We start from the raw sequence: 24,781 nt of genomic DNA, 5'->3' as shown, positions 1-24,781 counted from the left end.
TCCTTCCCATGGCGTGCAGTTCTTCACAAACTGCTCCACCACAGGTCCCCTGTGAAGTCACAGGTCCTGCCAGCAAATCCTTTCTCCATGGGGCCACAGGTACTGCCAGGACAGAGCTGCCACACAGGCTTCCCATGGAGTCACAGCCTCCACCTGCTCCACGACGGCCCTCCACAGGCTGCAGTGGGACACCCTGCCTTACTATGGGGCTGCAGAGAAATCTCTGCTATGACACCTGAAACATCTTCTCTCCCTCCTTCACTGACCTTGGTGTCCACAGGGTTGATTCTCTCACATATTCTCACTTTCCTCTCCCAGCTGCTGTTGTGCAGCTTTTTTTACACTTTCTGAACTATGTTATCCCAGAGGTCCTACCAACATCGCAGACAGGCTCAGCCTTGGTCAGCAGTGAGCCTGTGTTGGAGACAGCTGCAACTGACTCTTTGTAACATGGGGGATACCTTCCCACAGAAGCCACAGAAGCCACCCCTGCAGCCTCTCCCCTGTTCCCCCCACAAACTTGCCACAAAAGCCCAGTACCATGAACATGCACTGCTGACAGCACAGCTGCAGGACAAGGTTCCCGGGCCCAGACCAGAACACACGTGACACAAACAACAGATCAGGGACAAAACTGCACCTTTATTGAGTGCTTTATTGAGCTGTCCCTACAGCTGAAAAGTGGCAGTTCTGGTGAGATTCAGGGCACCAAAGTGTCTTTGTGCTTCAAGAACAGTGGGCAGGCCCCTACACGAAATTTCCTGTTAAACAGAAAGCCAGTATCAACTCTTAGTAATTTCTAATACGTATCTTTTTTCCTAAAATCTTACAGCACTTTGACAAAGCTCTCTGCTTTGTATTTCCAACATTTAAAGCTTCCATTCATAGATCAAATTTTTCTTGAAAACACACCATACAAAACACCAGTGCTTGAAAGCTGATGAAATATTCACTTAAATATGATTTAAAAGATTCATTTCATGTCTGAGAGACAAATAATTAATCTCCTGCATGTATGGTTAATGAGTGGTAGTGAAACAAACTTGTTAAAAGAGATACTAGTATATACAAATGCTTGTCTCAGCCTGTGAATTCAGACTAAAGATCAACAGTGGAGCTTGTTAGAGCAAGGTTTCCCTTCAGTAAGGTACATCAATAAGGCTAAATTTCTAGAAACCAATGAGTCAGTTATAATGTATTTACAACCTTATTTCTTGTTCTTCTAGCCTTAAAAGAAGTGATTGAACACCATGTCTTTGTACAGCTGGAACTAAATATATAAAAAAAAGAAGAGGCTGAAAATGAACAATGTATGCAAAAAAAGCATTAATGCTACAAAATTTAAGTTCATATGTATTTACTGTTCTGCTTCAGCATTTCCCTTGTTTAATGCTTCTTCTGCCTAAGCAATACAATTCAGTCTCTAAAAGCTGTTTCCCACATGGAATAACGGAAAGCAGTTTTAGTAGACTTACTCTGATGTGTGTGTGATCAGAAATGACCTGAAAGTTCACCAAATTACAAACTACTTGGAACAAATTCTTTCATTTTCTGTACTTTTGCACTGAACACTGGCATAATCGGCCTGTATATAGCAATGACAAGTTCAAACCTAAATGACAATAAACCAAAATGCAAACATATGCATTTTAAGATCTCTAACAAAACAAAGGACAAAGCCAATGTTAGCTGTTGGTTTTCAGATGTAGACACATTTTTCTAAAATAATTTTCTCATCTCTTCCTGCCCCTAGGATATGATATCTTTTTCATGCAAATTAATAATAATCTACTCAACATATTGTAACAAAATATTTTACTAATTGGAACAATGCTTAGAATTATCATAAAGTGAGGATTATTTCAGTATCTATGAGTCTTTTCCAAGTTTGGGAAAAATCCAAATTGAAATAGTTCTCAAATAGTACAACTGCTCTCCAAGTAATGTCTACTTAAAAGTCTGCAAGTTAGACATGCTCTTAAGATACTAGTCTTGTATTTAAAAATCAGGTCATGACAGGGAAAAAAATCAGTCTGTAAAGTATTCAGGGTCATATAAAGTTGTTTACAGAGATTTCAAACACATAAATTACAAATTATGAATGACCAAATTATGAATGACCATAGCTGTATTTCTACATTTCTTCAGGAGGTGTGATTACTAAAAAGTTTTAAACAAATCTAGCACAAAGTGATATACTTTATCAGTAATATATTATGAGCTTGTAAAAATATTTTAAATAAATTTATAACAAATAGGGACTTAATATGAAAAAAATTATGATGGATTATGAAAATAAATGCATCATCAAAATTTGGCCTATTGGTTTACACAGGCTTTCTTGTAAAGACTCATAACCAATGTCACGAATCAGTTACTATGTCATTGCACGTACATGCAGAACACGCTCTACACAAGCTGTTGGAAGAGTCTTAAAATTCCTTTTACTGAACTACTAAGTTTTTTGTCAAAACTCATGGGAACAGTAAATCTTTATCAGATGAGTCTCTTTCCCAGCCTGTTCAGTAATTATTTATATTACACATGTTTATCAATATTTCACTGAATTTATTGTTCTGTTGATTGTTACTTTCATTTTTTTGTAGGTCAGTTTCTAGATAACTAGTATTTCAATTATCAGAGTTTCTCAGAAGTTGAAAATGTGAGCATTACTAATGCACTTGAAAATGCCAAATGTGTTATATAGCACAAAGGAATCAAATACATTTTTCCTCTCTTTTCTTCCTTTTTTTCCCCCCATTTTTGTTTGTTTGTTTGTTTCTTTGTTTCCAGGGTTTTGTTGTGCTTTTGTTTGTTTGGTGTTGGTTGGTTTGGTTTGGTTTGGTTTCTGTTTTTTTTTAAACAACTCAAAACAGAAGTTCAAAAAGAGAAAGAAAAATACACAGTTTCTTCATTATACTTGCTAGGATAGAAATAAAAATAATTTCCCAACAAGTCCTTAGCAGAAAAAAAGCTTAACTACTATCTTACTAATGGAAATTAGAGTGGTGCTATTTCTGTTGCTAAAAATCCATTTGTGTTTCATTCATATCTGCAGTGATTATGTTTTAGAAAATAAACACCCATGAAAAGCTCTTCCTTGTGGATTCATTACTTTATTGGTATTCCGATTACCTTAATTCTTATGAAAAGACCTATTTTACTAGAAGGATTACTTAAATCACAACATAACACAACCCAAAATCTTATTTTGATTATATTTTATCCTCAGTTATTTTGGTGACATATGAAAACATTTTGTGTGTATTCTTATCGTGCTTTTTAGAAACAAGTCAAGTCAAGGCAAAAATTCACATCTCTGTGACAAGGCTGATTCTTTTTCCACTCTCCTCTTTCATAGTCTGCCTCATTGACTGACTCAACGATTTTGGGAATAAAAATTTTTTCAGACAGCTTGGGCCACTCAATCGGTTCACTGCTCCACTGACAAAGTGTAGTTCACTTATTGTAGAGATGACACAGGAATGATCAGCAAAGGTACCATAGGATGGTTTTCCCAAAAACAGTGCAGGGTTAAATGTGTAATAAGTCACATCAGCACTGGAATTTGAAGAGCATTTGTCTATGGCTGCATCAACTGACTGATATTGAGGCTGATTCCTGCACAGATGACAAAAAATTTGGCTGTCAAAGTATTTGCCCATACAGCTCCTCTGCAGTATTCTGTTCTGCTGCAGATTTTACACACAGGTACACAAAGATGGCTTATTCTAAAATCATGATTCTAGTGGGTAAAGAAGCACTTCCATATATACCCATAAAAGGCTTCCAACCCATTCATTTCAAGTCACCAAGTACAAGCAATTCATTAACAGCCTGAACAATTTGTACCGAGTTGTGCCTGTTTATAAAAACAAAGTTTGACACTTTAATTTTCTATTGCTTCTGGCATGCTTAACTGATTCTTTTTTTTCATCTCTCTTCTTTGTCAAGTACAAAATTGCACCTGCTGGCAACATCATAGAAGTATATTTTTCATCTGTCTTATAAAGAAAGGTGTATAAGTTCTTTTAATGGCTAACAGGAAGCAATAGAGTAAATTACTTTGCCTTCCTGCTTACCACTGTAGACCTTCGAAGTATTTTCCTTAGACCTAGTGCGCCTCCTTTTTAAGAGAAATACATTAATTCAAAGACTTCATATTGTGGATTACTGATTACTCTTCCAAGTGAGTTCTTACACAGCTCACTGTGAAGAATCTTAATCTCATTTCTAGTCTGATTTTATTAACTCAGACAACAGTATTTTTTTTTCTTTTATTATGTAATGGATCCTCTCATGTCAGAAACCTTATTTCCCCAGAATTAATGAATAAGTTTCCTTCTAAACTTTTAATTAGGTAAAGCAAATCACAGCCAGAAAATTCAAACTTGCAGAAAAGTTTTGAGAGTATGAAATAAAGTTACTTTATTTTTCCTGACTTTTAATTTGCACTATCTCTTTCTGAAGATCAATTATAAGGAAAGGACATTTTCCAGTAACAGCCCACTAGATCTTGGCACTCTTGGACACTGTGTGTGGGGGAGCCTGCCTGGATGGCAGGTACCCAAGACAGCTGCTCTATCACTTCCTTTCCTCAGCTGGACAGGGGAGAGAAAACATAACAAAAGGCTCATGAGTCAAATTAGGGATAGGGAAAAAACACTCACCAACTACCATCATGAGCAAAACAGACTGGATTTAGGGAAATTAATTTAGTATATTACCAATCAAGTGAGAGTAGAAAAATAAAAAATGAAAACTAAATCTTAAAACTACCTTCTCCCAACTTCTTCTTTCTTCCTGGGCTCAGCTTCACTCACGATTTCTCTACCTCCTCCCTGCAAGTGGTGCAGCAGGACAGGGAATGTTGGTTACTGTCAGTTCACCACACATTGTCTCTGCCTCTCCTTCTTTCACAGACCTTTAAAGATCATCTAGTTCAATCTCCCTGCAATAACCCATCAAGGATACTGCAGAGAATCAAGAGGAACCTCAAGGCCTTGGGACAACTGGTCAAGGGATCTGGAGCACAAGTTGCATCCTAGATTTGAAGCAGGGACAAAGCCAATTAGCTTCAGTATCAGGAGTCCAATTAGAACATTAGCTCCAGTATGCAAAAACCAAAAATATTCTGTAAGCATTGTGTATAAACAATATGATAGTATCTCTTTGTATAAACAAAGAGATACTATCATAATGTTTTGGTTTTCACCTTCTTTTATCCGAGAAGGAGACTGACATGTATTACTAACTTTTACTTAGCAAAATCAATGTTGAACTGGAAAGGAAATAAACACTTCTATGAGAAATTCTGTCACTGACTGGGTTTTTACGTGCTCTCTTAAGCTTAAGGTGACTCAAGATTAAGTTTAAAGTAATGATAAGAAATTTAAAGAAAAACAAGCTCTTAGATTGATGTTATCATCATGTAAGCACTGTTGAGGAATATACTTAAATATATCTGTTTAAAGTTCTCTTTTTTTCAAAATTTACTTATTATTTTCCCTTCTTGTGTAGCCTTTACCCCATTATTGCTTGCAAGGTAGGATAAGAAGTTAGTCAAAAGATCAAACAGAAAACACAGAGGGACAGATCTGGTATCAGAAAACTCTCATAAACACATAATTACTTATTATGAACATAATTTACAGCCAACAGTGAGGTAGACTAATTTCCTTAGCAATCTAGTATACATCTAGTGTTTCAGGATGAAAGAAAAAAACTCCTGAGAAGAAAGATGCAGTAATTCCTGGAGTTCCACTCTCTCTCTTCCCCAAGCAAGGCAGTAGGATGTTTCTGGTCTTACTCATTGTACGAAGCATTGCTGTTGGCTATCAGGTGCAATTTATGTTCTACTTCTTTTCCTGGATTAGACCTGACATTTTTCTCATCTGTCTATAAAAAACATTTTCACATGAAAAAAGATACACAGTCCTGAAACAACAAAAACAGTCCCTCAAGACATGGAAGGTTCTAGTCCCTCTTCATCACACCTGCATGAGAGATTCTCATCTGGTTTTTATAACCTGACAGGAGACTGATTACCTCAAAAGTAAGAAAACTCTGCCTCAAAATTTGCAAAGATTCAGTATTACAAAGGAGTGGGCAACCCAAACACAGTCATAGTCCCACCTGCTTACACCACAGAAACAATACAGCCCAGCTGATGAACACAGTGCAACTGCAATTTTTTAACAAAACACTCCAACCATGTAGTAATAAAATATTGCCATTCATGAAAAAATGTGAAGAAACAGAGAACAGGAGCAGACTTGCACAGACTTGCATGGGCCCCTCTCCTGCAGCAGGATACCTGGTCAAGTCCATTTTTCCCAGCAGCTCCAGTCACAGCTACAAGAGAGCTCTTTCACCAACATGAGCTAGACAGATCTTATATCATTAAGCACCAGGAATTAGCTTGCACGCGCTCCCCAGAGCTAACCCAAGATGGACAAAATATCTTGACAAAATTTTGATAGAGGAACTTGCTCTCTTGGACTATTTGCCACCATAAAACAGGCTAGTGAGATAAAATCCCTCCTAATTTTTCCCAGTTAAGAGCCATCAACGTGTAACTGCTACCAAAGACGAGGCTGTACTGCAGTTTGCATGCACCACTGAGCCAGTAACACCAGCGCTGTTGCTGCTGCTTCAGTTATGGACTTCTTGGTCTGTGTTAATAGATAAGGAAATGTTAGGCTGCAGCATGTAACCATTGCATGTGGTATACCACAAACTTCCCCACAAAATACCGTGTAGTTATTTAACAGGTGCCAAGTATTTTTCAGATTAAGTACTCAAGACATTGTGCTTACCATGGTTTACCATAGATATTTATTCTACCACATGCTTTTGCACTTACCTTGCTTGCAAAACCTTGCTGCAGTTCTGAGCCTTATGTTTTATTACTATTACTAGTTTGAACAGTGGATAGGTATTTTGCTTCTACACACACACATAGCCTCTGAAAAAGCATGGATCACAGCATATATACAGAATATGAGAAATGCTGCCTCTGCAAAAATATAGGCTCACTACATGTGCCTACTGTAACAGTAAATCAGACAAGCGACATAGCAACCATAGCATGATTTTATCTCCACATGTAAAATCACTGTTCATGGTATCACTGAAAGGAAAGTCATAATTAGAACATGGAAACAAAGAGATCTGAGAAAGTCCAGAGGGCACACGCAAATCCATCTGGTAATTAAAAGATTCACACTGTTCTCTTCTTCAAAACCAATAATAAAGTTTTCTGAAAGAAGTTAATAGCAAGAGATGTAGTCTATTTCACTTACTTCATGTCATATTTTAAATAAAATATTGATTTAAAAAATTTAGATGAATATTTGGAATTTTTTTTTGTTTTCAAGAACAGTGGATGATGTGATAAAAAGTGTAACACCTTCAGAAGCGAGAAGGAAGAACAATGACTTCTACTAGATTATAGAAAAATCCATGATCTTTTTGAAGATTCCCATCTTATGTCCTTAAAAAGTATTGTTATTGGATTCCACTCTCCTAGTGTTTCTTTCTTACAATGCATTCACATGTTAGCCTTTATTAATAAGTGCCATTATTACAAATTAAGCAATTTTGATTGCTTATCTTAATTTTCCTAAATTATTTTTTTCATTAAATTGATGGAAACCACCTTCTCCTTCTATTTGCATTTGACAAGACTAGATCTGGACAATTCAGACTTTAAAATACCTTTGAGGAATCAAAACTGAACAGCAAACATTGAATTAAAGCTCTGAGTACTGCAACTGGACTTTCATTTTTTTCAAGTATGAATATTTTTGCAAAACACTAAATATAATCTCAGAGATATTACACTTACATTTCAAAGGCAGACAATTCCTGTCCAGTTCTGGTTAGCTTACTGGGTTTTCCTCAGTAAAGTGTGAAGCATGCTACATTGTAGGTGTTCAAAAATGCTTCACAGAGCTTACATCCCTAATACAAATGTAAAAACCACTGCTAGTTGAATACAGTATTGCATTTGTTGTTATGCCATTTCTATCAGACAGTGCTGTAATACTTAGAGTTAATTGTTTCCTGTGCTTTGTAAATTTACCTGTTTTAACCTTAATTTTATCCTGTCCTGCCAATAATGTGAAATTGTTACATTGATAAAAATACCTTACAATAGGACACAGGCCAGAGATTCTTATTAAAACAGAATTGATTCCACTTTTGTACTATGATTTAACAGAGACTTTTGGAACATGTTGCACTAAAAAAAGCCTGAGTTAGAAAACTTTTCTGAAAAACAATGTATTTCTGTCAGATTTGGAAACTCCGGCATTTCTGGCCAAAGACAGCATTGCATTCAAAGAGATGAAACTTTTCTTTTTATAGCACAGCATTTGCACCTGTGTGAAAATTCACAAGGGGCAGTAGTTTGTGAAAAGATACTTGGGAAAGAGCATGGGGAAAGAAAAAAGAAAGCATTTCTTCAAGTGAGGACGAAGTACAAGATGGAAATTTTGGATACCAAAACTGAACATGAACTGCTGAAATTCAGATGCTACTTAAACTTTCCAGAGCTGAGAACTTTAAACTTAACACTGAAACAAAAGTGACATTTACATGTATATCAGTGCACATCTACTGAGTACAGCATCCAACTTGGAAGTACTAAGATGTTCTTAAAAGCCCAAAGGAGAAATACTGTGCTCTACTATCAGAAGTGAGTTCATAGTGGAAAGATTGAGCCAAGCGGGGAAAGATTTGTGCAGCAGATCCTACTCCCCTAAAATGATTCAGTGTTATTTTCCCTAATTTAAGATGAAACAAACATTTTATATAAAATATGTAATATTTGATTTGCATTTTCTTATATTTTCTTCTACACGGTAGCTCTTTTCAGAATGAAAAAAATACTAAGCTAACTTATAACAGGTATATGATGTCTACAGTAGTGATAAAGTCAAGACAGCAGGAATTTTCTTTTTAAAAGGAAAACCTGTACATATGCAATGTGGATATGTCCACACATAATTCCAATGATTTTAAATGTAATTTTAAACACACAAGCAAAGGAGGTAACGTGGAGTTCCAGCATGTGAGCAGAATCTACGTGACAAAAACCTCATTTGGGTAGCAAATATCTCATGCACATGCAGAATGAGTTACTGCCTCTTGCTGCCAAGTGCCAGGACTCACTTCACTTGGCAACAGCTGTCATGGGATTAAGTACAGTCAAACAATACAAAATGAAAAGTGCATCATGAAAAACACATGGGAAGAGGAGGGGAAAGAATGATTAAGCATTTAAGATTATTTCCTTCCTTAGCCTTTTATGCAGGGAATAAAGCATGAAGCTTTAGACCCTAAATGTATATTTACACAAAATACAATCTTTGTTTACTGCAAAGTTTTCCAAATGGTAGTAATTTGCTAGAATTTTTGTCATGATTATTCTTATTGCTTAATTTTAAATACTATAAATGTATTGAAATATGTATACAGGGAAATAGCTTGAGGATTGGTTTTCAGTTTACCTATTACTGCATGTAAAGAGAAATTAAAATTAAAAATCTGTTTTGTCTAGTTTTGTCTGTTTCATCACAAAGTACCTTTTACATTTCAGCTGAAATAAGAATATTTTTTTTCGTATAGTATTTGCTGTTGGCCATTTGAGATTAATTTGGAACAAGTTTTGTAAATAACAGGTTTATTATCAGATTTCCTTCACTGACTGGATGTTTTTTAAACTGTAAGTCCCTGTAATTCTCTTTGTGAGAATAAAAGGATGTTCTTTCATAAAATAATTAAAAACACTGAGGACTTTTTTTCAACTAGTAAGAATATTAATTGGGTTCACCATCAAAATGTGATAACATGTAAAATATCTTGTTTTGCAATGTTAATGCTCCATAATTGCACAGAGCTTTTCAACTTCAAAGCTCTTTACATGAATTAAGTGGATGTCCCTGAAGGCCTTAGGCAACATGTTCATTGCCTTCAAAAGAGATTTGCACCAGACAAAAGCTTTGGGAAAAACACAGGACTGGGCTTTGTTTTTAAAATCTACTGCCATTGCACATGAGATAAAATATCACTACCATTTTGAGGATGGAGCAGTGGAAATACAGGGGAACTGAATGGGGCTCTCCCTGCTCATCTTAAAACTCCGTACTTTACATTGGCTGTGACACACTGAGCAAGTGAGAAACAAAACACAAGATAACTCAGTTTTCCAGAGCCATGCCAACATATGTTTCAATTATTTCTTTACTTCCCCACCAAAGAGCAAGCTGCCTGAAAGTCCAATGATTAATTTCTACTGCACCACTCCACACACAATGCATTCGTTCAAGCAGTCATGCAGAGAAAAATGCATTTGCAGTCAAACGCTGTTAGCTGGTACCACGCTTTGCCTCATCAAAAGACATTTTAAAAGCTCTAAAACCCAGGAGCAATATTTATTGCCTCACGTCAGATAGACTGAAATCTGTCACAGACCACTATTCAGTATTTTTGTACTGAACTTTCTTTTCATTTTTTTTTAAACCATGCTACAATTAAGAAACTGCTAAATAATGAATATTTTTTCAGCATCCTTTGGCTTAATGGTATTTTTGGTGGGTACAAATAAGATCAACAGTATTCCTCTTTGTACTTACCATGTGATTTTTATGCCACTCCACTGGACACAGGGAGTAATACATTGGGTCTTTTTATTGCTCAAGTAGAAAGTGCTCATTACCTATTTATGTTTATATATAGGAAAAAATAAAGAGTTATTACAAGTGGCATACTTCACACTGTTGTAGTGGTTGATTTCCTCAAGATGGTCTTCTGGGGTTTTGGTGCAGTTTGTGGAGGCACAGTTGCAGGTCTTGGAGGAGGAAAGCTATTACTGGGACTTATCCCCAACCCTCCATTTTCCAGAGGAAATGGAGGCAGTGGAGGTGGTGGAGGTGGCAGAGGAGGGCACTGGTGTGGCAGCTTTCCAGGAACACGGGTCGAGTCACTGTGCAAGTGCACCTCCCTGTTTTTAATGTTATACCGAACATCACAGTCAGGGCAATAGCCGTGGTACTGCACTTTTTCACTAAATCGTACCCGTTCCCTTGCTCCCGGCTGAGGACACCGTTCTTTCTCAGGTCTGTGCATCAGAGGCTGCGCCACGACCTTCTCCAAATTATTGTTCGGTATGCAGCACATATCTCCATTTGGGATGCGGCTGGGCCCAACTGGCAAGCCCCCATTTCGCAGCAGGGTGCCATTCGTCTTGACTGGGTTGGCCAAAGGAGGCAGCCTGGGAGGTTCATCACACTTGACAGGCGTCAGTCGTGGTGGAGGCGGAGGTGGGTTTGGCTTCCGCAGCACGGTGAGGATGGCAGAGGGGTGCGCAGGCGGCTTGATGAGAGGGGGGTTGCCGCGCACCTTGACTTTCTCCAAGCTGGAAGCTGTTGTGCTGCTAGAGCTGCTGTTAAGTGTGTCTGTTTTGGAACTGTCTGTCATCTCATCCTCCAGCTGCAGATCAGACGTCAGTGTGTCAATTTGGTCAACCACCTGCACAACAGCCAGATTGAAAATGGTGAGAAAAACCTTGACTCAGAGAAGGCAGGGAAAAACAAAAGCCCTCTCCACTATCAGTTTGTCCTCCCCAGAACTGAAGCATCCAATTTTTTTGAACATTATTTCTTTTTTCCTGTCAACATAATAAAATAATAATAATAAAAATGACAACAACAATAATGATAAGGATGGCTAGTTTGCTAGCTTATCACCTAAACACAAGAGAAATATAACTTGAAACAGTCTAGAATGAAATTCCCTTTCTTTCCCTCCAGGGTTTACTTGGTAATATCATAGTAAGTGAAGTGTAATTCTTCAATATTATGCTTTTCCTTCCAGTGTAGGAGGAGACAGAATTGTTCAACTTTAGCTTCTACATGACGGCTTCTGGGCCTTAAACTTCTGCACAGTATCTCTTAGCTCTGACCTTTCAAACAGTAGATGTGCTGTATAGGTGATATTATATTCCTAAAATCATAAAAGTGGTACACATTTTCATGACAATTTTTTAACATAAAACAGGGTCTGAGAAACAACTTCCCTCCTGCATTATCCACCTTCATGAATATTTTCTGTAAGATCTGAAATCCCCTGAAACAATCTTCTGAAACAAACCCAAGTTTTCCTCTACCTCCCATATTTCTGTTTGTAGATTCTACAATGTTAGATCTTTTCTAGTCTTCAAAGCCCTCTTTTTCTACTGATTTTTCATAGAGCATGCAACCCATGCCACCTTTACTTAGTAGAGAAAGTTTGTCTGTGACAATTAAAAGCCCTTCCTGAAAACTGCATTTCACTCAGTAACTATTTGAACAACTCTAACTACAAATTAAATGTAACTGCAACAGATAGTACACATTTAAAGTAAGAACACATTTAAAAACTGATCTCTGTCCTTTACATCCTCACAATATATACAACAAATAATCAGTGACTGAAATGTTGCTAGCTAACTTTGGTGCATGAACAAAAAGCTTGAGCCATTGCCTGGCGTTCTTGTGGTTGATCTGTGATGTTCTGGAGGGGGCAGCCCAGTACATCTGAAATAAAACTAGATGCTGCCATTGTGCCATGGAAACTTTCATTTCTACTTCCTGCTTTCAGTAACTTGACTGTAATATTACTGTTTCAACCCAACACTATTTTTAGGCATATGAGCCATATATTAACTGCAAAAGAATTGACAGTCATTACTGAAGGCAGTGACTTTTTTCAGCCAAACCAGTCACTCACTTATGTGTTCAGTAGTAAACAGTAAATAATAAAAGCAAAACCACCATAAAATGAGAAAGCACTTCAGCTTTCACTGCTCATACTGGAAGCTCAGAGTTGCATAATACAAAATTCATGAAAATTCATATGCAGCAATTCAGTTCACTGTCTTCCTTCTCCTAAAATCAGCAAACGTGCAAATAAGCATGATTCAGAAAGAGAGCTTTCAAACAACTTTGAAAAAAATTTACAATATTTTTACTCTAAAAGACCAAAAGAACTGCTCATTTAATCACTATTCAAAGCCCAGTATTATGCTGCATTTCAGTTTCTATTTTGGCACTTTGATTTTTCTCAAAAAATGAATAAAGAAAAAGTATACCCTTAAAAGACAGACATTAAATCCCCCAAATAATCAGAATTCAAAACATTATTCTAAAAGTTGAAATGTACAGTTGAACTCTAGTAACTGTCAGATCCCAAACATCCCCTCCAGGGTACAGCATACGACTACTCTTGGAAATTTCAGAATTAAGGTAGACAAATCACACCAGTATCAAAATTCATAGGAAGAATGAGTTTACAGGCGAAAGAACCTGCCTAATCACCTTCCATTACATAAGCAAACCAAGGCAGAGAGATCCTCTCAAAAGGAAACAGGAACAAGGAAAAGACAGTCATTTTCTGGATAGTAATCCTGAAATTTAGGCATCCGTCTACAAGCGTAGTACGGATTTTGTAAATATTAGGGTCTGGCTAAATATAATATTGCATTCTAATTTCTTTTAATAAATTATAACAGTTACAGAATGGAGTGATGCAGCATGAACCAAAGAAATTTCTTGGCAAGAAAAGAAAGAGAAAAATTATGCAGCACAAATGTCATGAAATGGCAGACCCTGGTGAGAAAATTTGCATCCATTCAGATTGTCCTTTTGGCAGTGCAAAAACTTTCTCAAGAGTAACAAGAAAGTCTGTTATTAGCTGCCCTTCAAGTTAATGACTACAGAGTTTATCTTTTGTCTTCTGGGTAAATGTACAGTGCACATCAGAATTTTTTTTGTCATTTATCCATTTGTAAAACGTAAACCCAGCATGAAATGGCTCTGACGTAACAACACAGTTTATCTGTCCAGATTCATTCCCACCACAAGTTGTGATTCTGTGTACTGTTATTTTCTTTTGCTTTTCTATCCCAGAAGGTAAAATTCAAAGAAGTTGAAAAACTAACAAGAGAACCCCTAACTAACACAGTGAAACTGACATAGTTAAAAAGAAAAATGAATCTTAAGAAAAACATAGGCTGTTTCACAATGCAAATTCTAAGGAGGTGAGAGAATATAAAAAACCAACCAAACACACAAACAAAAAGTGCTGTTCTAGTGAATCTGTCCAGTGAATTTTTCCATTTTTTCAGTTCTAGAATAAAACACATGTACAAGCATTGGGGATACACCATTTCATAGCCTGAGGAGCTCCTTAGTCATTAACCAGATGTGAGCTCTGCTGAGATGCCTACTTCTCCCCTGATAGCTATATCCTGAGGCTTCAAGCTCTGTAGAATCCAGTATGACACCCCTGAATGAACCAGGATGTCAGTTTATTCTTATCCTCTTTCTGGGTTGGTACTGGATAACAATATTAGGTGCCCAGTGGGGATGGAGTTGGATTTTTCTAGCAGAATTCAAGAATTGATCAGTCTGTTAGCACATGGACAGACCCAAAATATTTTATCCTGAAATCTAAGTAATTCAATAAGTCAAATCTATGCTTACATCTTATAAATATGTGTGGATGGAGCTTTTGCATGGTTTGTTTTTTATTTGGTTGTTTTTTTTTGTTTTTTTATTTTGACAATAGCTGCACAATAAGCAGAAAAAAAATTTTGAATAAAGCAAACTTAATGTAGATATGTTTATCCTTCACCTCCAGCTTACTGATTGAAAATTATCTTGTAATCTCTTGTCCTTTTAGGTTTTTTTAAATGTAGACTCAGGTCGTTTTCTTCACTAATGCTCAAACTACAGACACGATCAGCAACAACAACATCTGTAGAACATAAGAATTTATAATCATCATTTAGAATCAGTGATCAGTTGATATGAATTAAATGTCATTTTTACCAAAACCCAAAACAGCAGGCGTATGTTTAAAAAACATCACTAACAGCAATTTACCAAAAAACTAATTAAAACAAACGAACACAAAACCTCACCTCAGCAAACAACAGAAATCGAGAAAAGTGGAATTAGTTATGATTCCTTATTATTTTGCTTTTTCTTGTTCTTTTAATTTTTTTGTAGACACATTAGCCTTTCAGTACATTTGGGGAAAAAAGTGTTAATTATGAACATTCCAATTAGGAAACAGTCAAGAACTCAAATGAACTAGTGCTCCTAAATCACTCAACACAGAGAGGCTAACTTATCACAGAATCTTGAATCACAGAGTATTTTGAGTTGGAAGAGACCCACAATGATCATCAAGTCCAAATCTTAAGCAGATAGCCCATACTGGGATTGAACCTGCAACCTTGGCATTATTAGCACCATGTCCCAACCAAGTGAGTTATCTTGTTAGGGGTATCTACATTGAGCACCTAGCTGTAAGAACAAGTACAAGGTAAAAAATCAGTGTTGTATGACTGTATGAAAATCACAGATGTTTGCTAAAGCAAATGAACATTACAGTTGTTGAGTTCTTGGTTGTCAATGCACTGATTTTTAATACTTTTAAATACCTTTCTGAAATGTTTTTATAGTCAGAAGGTTTTCTCAAGGTATCTGAACTAATAACTTGAATATTAAAAGAGTGTAGAAGCATATAATTGAATAGATGGTAGGAAGTAATCAGAGGGTTCTTTACCAGCAAAATCCAAATCTTTATAGAGAATGCCATAGGTGCTTGAGACATTTTAGGGACAAGCAAAATATTGTATTTCTATCCGCTTCAAGAGTTTTCAGGATTCGATTAGGTACAGAAAATTATAGAAATTACAGAATGAGAATAAAATGAAGCCAAAAGGAAAATGACAACTTGCCAGGTAGTAGTTACTAAGAGTAGGCAATGAGGCAAGATCACTAGATTTTAAGACAGCAGTGTGAAATGAAACAGTGATTGCACTCTGGAATAATTAGAGCAATACAGCACAGAGGCTGAAGAAGCCAAAGTGAATCAATGGATGCATGTCATAAACATGATACCTGAGAGCAAAAGAATAGTGTAAAGAAAGCTGAGAAAGGAAAGGCAGCTATGTCAGAGCACATTTCACAAGCAGCAGACAAAACATTTTAGTTCAAGGTTTACATAAGATCTATAGTAACGTCACATGAGATTTTATTCTCACTGCACAAAGATTAAACAGGAATATGAAGTGTGTGGCATTTGTGAGATAGAACCATTAAGTGAATTGAGACTAAAGATCACTATTTGGAAACAACTTTCCTGTTTTCTCTCACGATATGCACAGCATATTACATCATTAGAGAAAACATAAAGCTCCTCATTATAGCCAGGGGTAAGAGAAAGTTATGTGCCACTAAAAAAACCAAACAAACAACAAAAAACCATACTCTTATCAACATGGATTTGGACTCAGAAATTCTGTTCTGAAACTACCAGTATATGGAGAATGAATCAATACTACATGTTCAGCAGAAAATGATATATATAATACTCAAACCCAATTAAAAAAAAAAAGGAAAAAATTGAAGTTGCAAACAGTTTGAAAAGCAAAGATATCATGCAGTTAACCCAACTCCCAGTGTTATCAAACTCTTATATTAAATTGTTTAAAATCATAGGCCTGGCACAAAGTACTGCTTTTCCACTGCAGTCTCTGCTTAAAGTAACTTCAGAATCTTGTCCAAGAAGAAGTCTTGTGATTATCAAAAGCAGCCTATGCTGCCCTAATATTTCAGTTATTTGAGCTGTACATTTTGAATGGTTTTTACTTCCTCTGATAAGACTCAAAACTCACTGGATGACAGATCTCATTCTTACTTTGTAACCATAAGACTAAAACATGACAGAGAAAGTAACAGTTTCTTGTACTCCTTAATTGTACCCCTAAACTTCTCTGAAAAGGGATATCTATGTTAATCATAAACACTGACGTCAGTGTTTCTCTTTCTGCGATTATTTAATACACATACAAGACTATTAAGAGTTTTATTATCTCCTTACAATAAATGCTTCACCAGGTTCGTTTTTCCTCCTATTTTAAGGCAGGGTGAAATAAGGCAATAGGGTGCCAATGTTCAGTGAATACATAATCCACAAGCTTCACTCAATTCCACCACAGATAACTGTACTTTTTTGGCAACTACTGAATAAAGAAGTAAACTTTGTTTCAGAAAAAAAACTAATATACTTCCAAAGATATAAAAATTTTTAAGTTCACAGAAGTGAAAAATTATAATATTCCCTATAATGTTCAGGCATTTGCACTGGGTTTTTTGTTCTTCAAAGTTTCACATAGATTTATGACTTAGATTCTGGTTTTGGGTTTTTTTTTAATTACTTGCCTCTGCACAGGCTAGTAGCTCTCAAAAAAGCTGCATAAGGAGAATGGGAGCAGTACTTAGCTGATATTATCTCTGAGATGGAATAGGTACAATCCATAAATTACTTTTTAGTACTACACCACAGCAGTGTGCAGGTATGAGATTTGACTTAACAGTTTGCTGGAAGTTTACTAGAAAATATACAGTTATGGACAGATACTGAATTTGATTTTAAATCAACCACAATCAAATCAGGTCATGAGACAAGTTACTAGCTTGAACTAAAAAAAGTAGCAGAGAAATGAACAAAATTAGGTAGTATTCTTTAATTACAAATAAGTGCAATTGAAATGTCTTAATTTCATTATCTTTTAAGTAATTCTGAAACCTTGCAAAGTTTGACATAGATAAATTTTGCACTGTATGTGCTAAAATTAATTAACTAACACGACACAAGAATAAATATGTAATTAAGAATAAAAGAGTAATCACCTCTAGCACAAAGAGGCTATTCTTGCCTTTAAGTAAGGAATTGGTTATGCTACATCAGTAGCTCTAATATCTTGTGATTGCACCTCTAATCCAACAAGAAATCTTCCACTTGCTATAATTACTAAAGGACAAGCTGTCAAACTATTTACATTCCTATCACCTTAGCTTACTATTTCTTGTATAGTTATTAGTCCTTTGTTGACAAAAATGAGCAATCCAAGGACACAAAAGAAGCTTTTTTCCCCTACCAAGTGCCTGTAAATCCTGAACTACTACACAGCTAACAACAAACAAGACGGAGGTCCCTGTTAACAGTGATAGAGCCATTATCGCCCTTTAAAGTTTAACGTATAGCATCCAAATAAGACCTTTTTCTGGAGTGGTTATATTCCAGCATCAGTCGTCCATGCTCATATCTTTTGTATTTTGCCACAGTCAACTTCTCTACACTGCTCCCTGTCCTCTCCCTTTCCTCCAACCCCAAAAGAATACAGCTACCAGGTCAAGGAGAAACCAAAACTAGATTGAAACAAGTTTATAAAGTGGTGTAAGCAAAAAAATTGCAAAAAGAACCCAAAACAAGAGCTGTAGTAGGAGAGACAAGTGGTCTACTTAGTACAATATTGTGAAAAATTACAAAAAGCAGGTGCTCAGGCAAGAACACAAGAATAGAAAAGTCACACAGAAATATTTCTGCAGAACCTTATCCCAGACTCAAGCAATTTCTAACTCTAGAACTCAGCAGATTTTGTATTAAGCAGATCTTGACATATTTATCTACCATGAACATGTCTATTTCTGCTTGAACCTGCATAAGGTTTTAGCATCTGCAATATCCTGCAGTTTCCCACCCTCATTATATGGAGATGCCACCTACACCTCTTTCGGCTTGAGAAAAAACACAGATGCTTTTATAGACAAAGTGCTTCATGGACTTGCATAATACCCAAGCTGTAGCTGTTTTGCAAAACCGCATCTGCGGAAGCCCTCCCAGCCATGCAATTAGGTTGCAGTTTTTTTGTTTTGTTTCATTTTACATCAGCATCTTAATATCTGAAGCTGTATTAACAAATAATAATGTCTGTTTATACTAAAATACTCTAACAAAGCACTAGAATTTGATATCTGAGTAAATACTAACTTCCATGCAGATTAGAAGTTCAGCTTTCACGAGGCGACTTACAACAGCATCTCAGCAGCTCAGTCACTCACCTTGCAGCACCAGCAAAGAACGAGGTTGGTGTGAAGCTTGTCAGGTGTTAAGGCATCTAAGAGATTAACTCCATCCTAAGCAAACTTATACACACAGAGTTTTTGTTGCCACCATAAAATTTTGGCTAAAGAATACATTAGTAACTTCTCAAGCTAGTATTCCCCTTTAGAGTACATTAACACAGAATCACAGATGGCCCAAGTTGGAAGTGATCTCAAAGATCACCTAGTTCCAACCTCCCTACCATAAGCAGGGACACTTTCCACTAGATCAGGCTGCTCAGAGCCCCATCTAACCTGGCCTTGAACACTTCCAGAGCTGGGACATCTGCAACTTCTCTGAGCAACCTGTTCCAGTGCCTCACCACCCCCACAGTAAAGAATTTCTTCCTAAGATCCAATCTAAACATTCTCCCTTGTCTTGTCACTACATACCCCTGTAACAAGTCTCTCTCCATCCTTCTTGTAGGCTCCCTTCAGGTAGTAGAAGACTGAAATTAGGTCACCCCTAAGCCTGCTCTTTTCCAGGCTGAAAAATTTCAATTCTTTCAGACATTCCTCATGGGAGAGGTGCTCCATCCCTCTAGGCACCTTGGTGTCCTTCCTCTAGACTCACTTCAGCAGGTCAATGTCCTCCCTGTGCTGTGGACATTCCAGAGCCGGATACAATACATTCAATCTTAGCCTCTGTACATAAATGAAATAAAAAAATACCTAATTTTCAATGACAGGCTTTATTCAACTGTTCTCTGACATTTTCAAGTAGATAGAACACCAAGTTAGGCTGGACTGAAACATGTAAATGAAAATGTAAGACCATGTTGGGCTCTTGAGAATTTAAAAAGGCCATGAAAGCTCAGTATCATCATTCTGACTTAGTGTTTCAGGGAAAGCAAACTGGGAAACCCACATTCGAAATCTTAAAAAAAAAGTCTTCTTTTTCATGAAGGAATAAAAAAAGAAATAGAAATTACAGTAAGCTACTCCTCAAGTTCCCCTTTAAGAATTTAATATAGCCATAGTAATTCACCTGTGAACCCTTTTGGATGAAGTCTGAGACAAATGCTGTTTGGAAGATCAAAGAGAAACATGAAGGCAGGTATGTGGCATGTATTCATAGCATGATGAATAGTACAATTACAGCTCTTGTCACACACAAACAAATCCTGATGAAATTTGATAAACAAACAGAAACCCTGAGAAAATAAAGTAACAAAAAAACAAGCAAAAAAGTCCTTCTGAGAAAAGCAAGTTTAAATAATATTTGTAAGAAAAAAAAAAGCTGTTCTAAAATACTAGTTGAAACAGGACAGCCTTCTTTATTAATGGCAACAGAATCTCATACTTCCAGTGAAATCCTCACATCAACTCTATTTGGCAATATAAGAAAGTAAGTAATTTCAAAAAAAAAAAAATAAAGCAGATTAAATCTGTTTTTTCACATCTAGAGACACAGAATGATGACACTTGTCTTAACTCTGGCAAGTAGTGCAATGATTTCACATGTAGCTTGTTACTCAGGTTGAAAGACAATCTGCAACTCAGACTCAACACTGTAAGCAGAGCAGGTCAGTCCATGTATTTGAAATAGCAAATATGATGCATATCTCTATGGGCAGCAGAGTTAACCTACCTAACCTAGTTAACCCAGTGTTAACCTGGAAGCTGCTCAAAAACAGATTCTGAGAGCAGCAAGAAAATCTGGCACAGCTTGTTCTGAACACTGAAAAAAGACTCACAACTAGAAAAAAAAAAAAGCTTTTAAGTATTACAGAAATGTACGAGGACTACACAATAAAATATAAAGAAAATTTGATTTCACACAACTTACAAAGAAAACTGGAATTTTTCATTTGTTGTTACACTGATGTAAATTATACTTTTTTTTCTTACTCTTCAAATTTAAGTTTTACAGTGTAGATGAAGCCTGTGTGACCATTTAAAAAGAATGTAATTTTTTTGTTATTTGAGTTTTGCACACTTTATTCTAAATTTGTAGAATTATAAATTTTTTAAAACAAAGATTGTGAACCTCTATTTTTATGCTATTAGATAAGAAAAGAAAAATAAACATTGAAAAGGATGAAGCTGGGCATATCAAATATGCAGTTGATAAGTATTTCTGCATACATTTATTTTAATTCATTGGCCCAAAGAAGGAAATTTAAAGAAAGATTGCTAATCAGCATTCAATGCTTAAACCCACATGTAAATAAAAGTAAAAAGTCTTCCCTGTAAAAAACTTGAGAATTAATATACAATCCTTATTTACATATTCCAGTAATACTCCTTGCAGCTTACTACTGCTTTTCTTTCTCAAAACAGGTAACAAAATTGAAAGTGGCTGGATGCTGAAAAAAACTAAGGAGTGATTAACTTGTGCATTTTCATTGTTGCTAATGTTTTCTGAATAAATATGTTGTAAAACTGCTGAGAATGCAGTACTATAAAAATCTTACAGATTTCAGTCCCCACATAACAATCTTTGACATAAAAATTGGTTCATGATGACTACAAATACAGTGATTTGCCTAATTAGACAGCATATTACTTTAAATGAATGCTAAATATTTGTCTAAACTCTAAACTATTAAGGTTAACAGAATGTAGAAGTTCCTTAAAGTATGTTCATCCCCAAACAGTTAATGCTTACCATGGAGACTGAAAGTTCCTTTGTAGGACTAGAAATCTCACATATTCGCACAAATACTTTCTCAAATACCCTCTTCTGACACATTAATAATGGCTATGGGGGAAAAAAAAAAAAAAGACAACCAAGAAACCAACCTTGTAACATTATAGCTCTGAAAAATAATTTGAAATATTGAGCATACCCAAAAGAATTTTCTAAGAAGCTGGTAAACAACTTTATTGCAATTCTTTTATGTTAACTCCAGTCTAAGCACTGAGTATATTTCTCTGATTTTAAGTAAACCACCTCACTAGGCAAAGTATTAATCAGCATCCTTCCTTTTCCTCTGGCAGTCTAAAAAGAGACTCCAGAACTAAATGTTTAACATTCTTTTGTACTAAAACAAAAAAAAATTCTCCAAGAACAGCCAATATATCTTTTTGAAGAACACATGTTCTGTTGGATTTTTGATTTAAAGGATTATATTAGTAAAATACTATTTTGAGTCTAGATGGTCACCATATTTTAGTATTTCAGCACCATTTATGTTACAGCACCAAAGCCACATCTAAGCCCAACCGAAACGTGCAGCAAATTTACATTAATCTGGAAGTACTAATTCTGAGCATGTTGGACACTTATTAAAATGTAGTTTCAACAGAGCTGAACAATACTGGAGGATTTAGCTTAATAGACACATTTTCTACCCAGTCCTTTTGGCTTCAAAATATTACCCCAAATTGCACAATCCATTAAGTTTTATTCTATTTTAAATATTGAACAAATCCAATGTTTAAAGCAAATTTTAGATGAAGTGACAGCATCGTCTGCCTTTTATGTTCAAAAAATGCATAGCCTACTAAAGCAATAGACTTCTTTTCTTCAGACATACCTACAATACTCTTTCTGTTGATATCCTCCATCTTTGAAAGAGCTTCTCTTTATGCACTAGGTTGAACTATCTGCCTGGATAAAAATAATGTTATAGATAATGATGATTATTACTAAAGAGTTTTCTAACTTTTCCAGCTGAAAGGTCTCAAATGCATAAACTCCCTTCCCCCCCTTGCCCTCCTGGTGAACTGCATGTAACACCTGGAAGTAAGTGTGTTCCAAGAACAAGAGAGTGCAGAATATTTTGTAATAGTGATCCTATTGAAGGTTTCTTGGGACTCAATTTGATCTTTTCCATCTGGATGTACTGGGCAGAATACATCACAGAAAACAGCCCACAGTGAGTTTGCACCACTAACAATAAGTAATGAATCAGCCAAAGCAGAGAAAGTACTTGCTATGAACCATGTAGGTTTGACATGAATACATAGTTGCCTTTTAATTATTTGTTGCTTCAAGATAAATGACTTCTGCTCACACTGCAGAACATATTAGAGGAATTTAATTAAAAGGCACAGAATATTTTATCTTTATGGATATAATTTTTTCAGGTTCCTTTCAATAAAATGCTATATGTGGACAAGAGAAATATATATAAAAATAGAGTTTTATCTCATTTTAGGTTCTATATGCAAAACTTTTGTCTGCCTCTTAGATCTAAATCTGAGCCCTTCAAGTCATTAGTAGAGTTGTTTATGTATTTCAAGCTGTGAATAAAAAGCAAATTGTAGCTAAGGATTTTTTTCATAAATAATATAATTAAATGATTTAACAATAACTACAGTATTTGCATTAGCATAACATGATCACTGCCAAGACAGCTGTTTAAAATGTTTCAAATTCAAATTAAACAATGTAATATAATGTTACATGTTTATATCCATGGGCACTTTTTTTACAGTTAAAGCTGAATTTAATCAAAATCACTTATTTTGGAGATCAAAGAAAGTGTTCTATCTATCTTTCAGTAAAAAAAAAATAATTAACGAATACCATAAACTAAGGATGCACGAGAAGCAAAGAATAGAGTTTACAGCTAATGTTTGCAATGAGATACACACTCTATATGCTGAACATTAAAGATGTTTATCTAACATGTTTAAGACATTTTTCAGATTTAGGAAGCCTTCTGTTTTGAAATCTAGTATTTGTACTATTAATTCCCCCTCCCTCAAAAAAAAAAAAAAAACCAACCAGGAAATTTGTAGCTCAGATATTTCCAGCACTTTTGAAGAAGATAATTATTTCAGTGTGCCAAAATACAATACCCATAGATGTTTTTTCAAGCAATGAATATTAGATTTTTGTCCTTATAAGACCATTAGCTCATGCTTTTGGCACTAGTAGCTGCTGTTCCAATTCTATTTCTGGTTGCACACCAGCTCTCTAATAAAGTAAGAAAATGTTTTTATTTGCTTTTGCACAATCTGCAAAGAAGCTGAGCCTATTATGCCTGTAATGTATTTGCACTCTCAACACTACTGAACTATCAAAAGAGAGTTTGGCCATCTCACACGGTACCTGGTGTTGTACTCAGTACCATAAATATATGTTTTTACCACTTGTAGTCCAGTCACTCTGCTGTGTACTCACTTCAGATCCTTCTGCATTTGTGACATAGGTTTCCCTTGGGTATAGCTAACTTTGCTATTTTCAATGCAAAAGAGAGGGATGACTTATCCGAAGTATTAACTAAAGGCTGAACATGAAATTCTGAAGAGGTCTGTTTTCTTCAGTAAGTGAATAGTTGCATTACAGCAGTAAACTGCAGTAGTAGAATACATTGATGCAGGGAGTAGAAAATTATTTCCAAACAGACTTGCAAAACATAGGGATGAGCAGGCTGGGGGAGAAACTCCCTGTCTCAATCATGCAGGGTAACAAACTGCAGTCAAGATTCAGTACAGCTACCACAAATTTCCAACCAAAGATAAAGTAAAAATGATTCACTTCTTTAAATGCATTGTTGATACTTAGCCTATGAAGTTCTGTTTTGCTTTTGGCTTCCCTACAAAGCATTTTTATTTGAGTTAGCATGTTAATAAAAAAGCTATGGAATATTTATTTTAAATTATGGTATATTAATCATTATTTCTATAGTGATTTTGACAATATAAGGAAAATCTGATTCAAACCTTAAGGGAAGAGAAACAAAAGTTTTCTACATCTGCTGGAGCTTCCTTTCACAGTGTCTTCTGAAGTTCATAAGACATGAATACTTCTTCTCTCTCTCTCTCAGTCTCACTCTCACTCTTATTCTCTCTCTCTCATTCCCCACCCACCCCCCCTGTTT

General features: G+C 35.8%; 1 protein-coding gene across 3 annotated transcripts in view; it reads right to left on the bottom strand.

Annotated features, from left to right (window-relative positions):
- Positions 1–24,781, bottom strand: part of PRR16 (proline rich 16) — a 146,091-nt gene that overhangs the window by 35,667 nt on the left and 85,643 nt on the right. The window contains exons 2-3 of one of the 3 annotated variants that reach the window (XR_010426957.1): positions 10,641–11,535; positions 4,780–4,841 (exon numbers count right to left, since the gene is read on the bottom strand). Coding sequence is in view for 1 of the 3 variants with exons in the window: in XM_064642880.1 (XP_064498950.1) it covers positions 10,777–11,535 (759 nt within the window). In the remaining 2 variants the exon portion in view is untranslated. The remainder of the gene's footprint in view (positions 1–4,779; positions 4,842–10,640; positions 11,536–24,781) is intronic. The other 2 variants (XR_010426956.1, XM_064642880.1) reach the window with 2 other exon arrangements.

This window comes from Pseudopipra pipra, chromosome Z (genome assembly GCF_036250125.1).
Source record: "Pseudopipra pipra isolate bDixPip1 chromosome Z, bDixPip1.hap1, whole genome shotgun sequence".
In the NCBI taxonomy this organism is placed as follows: domain Eukaryota; kingdom Metazoa; phylum Chordata; class Aves; order Passeriformes; family Pipridae; genus Pseudopipra; species Pseudopipra pipra.
The sequence above is the reverse complement of the archived record's forward strand: the minus strand, read 5'-3'. Positions and strand labels throughout refer to the sequence as shown.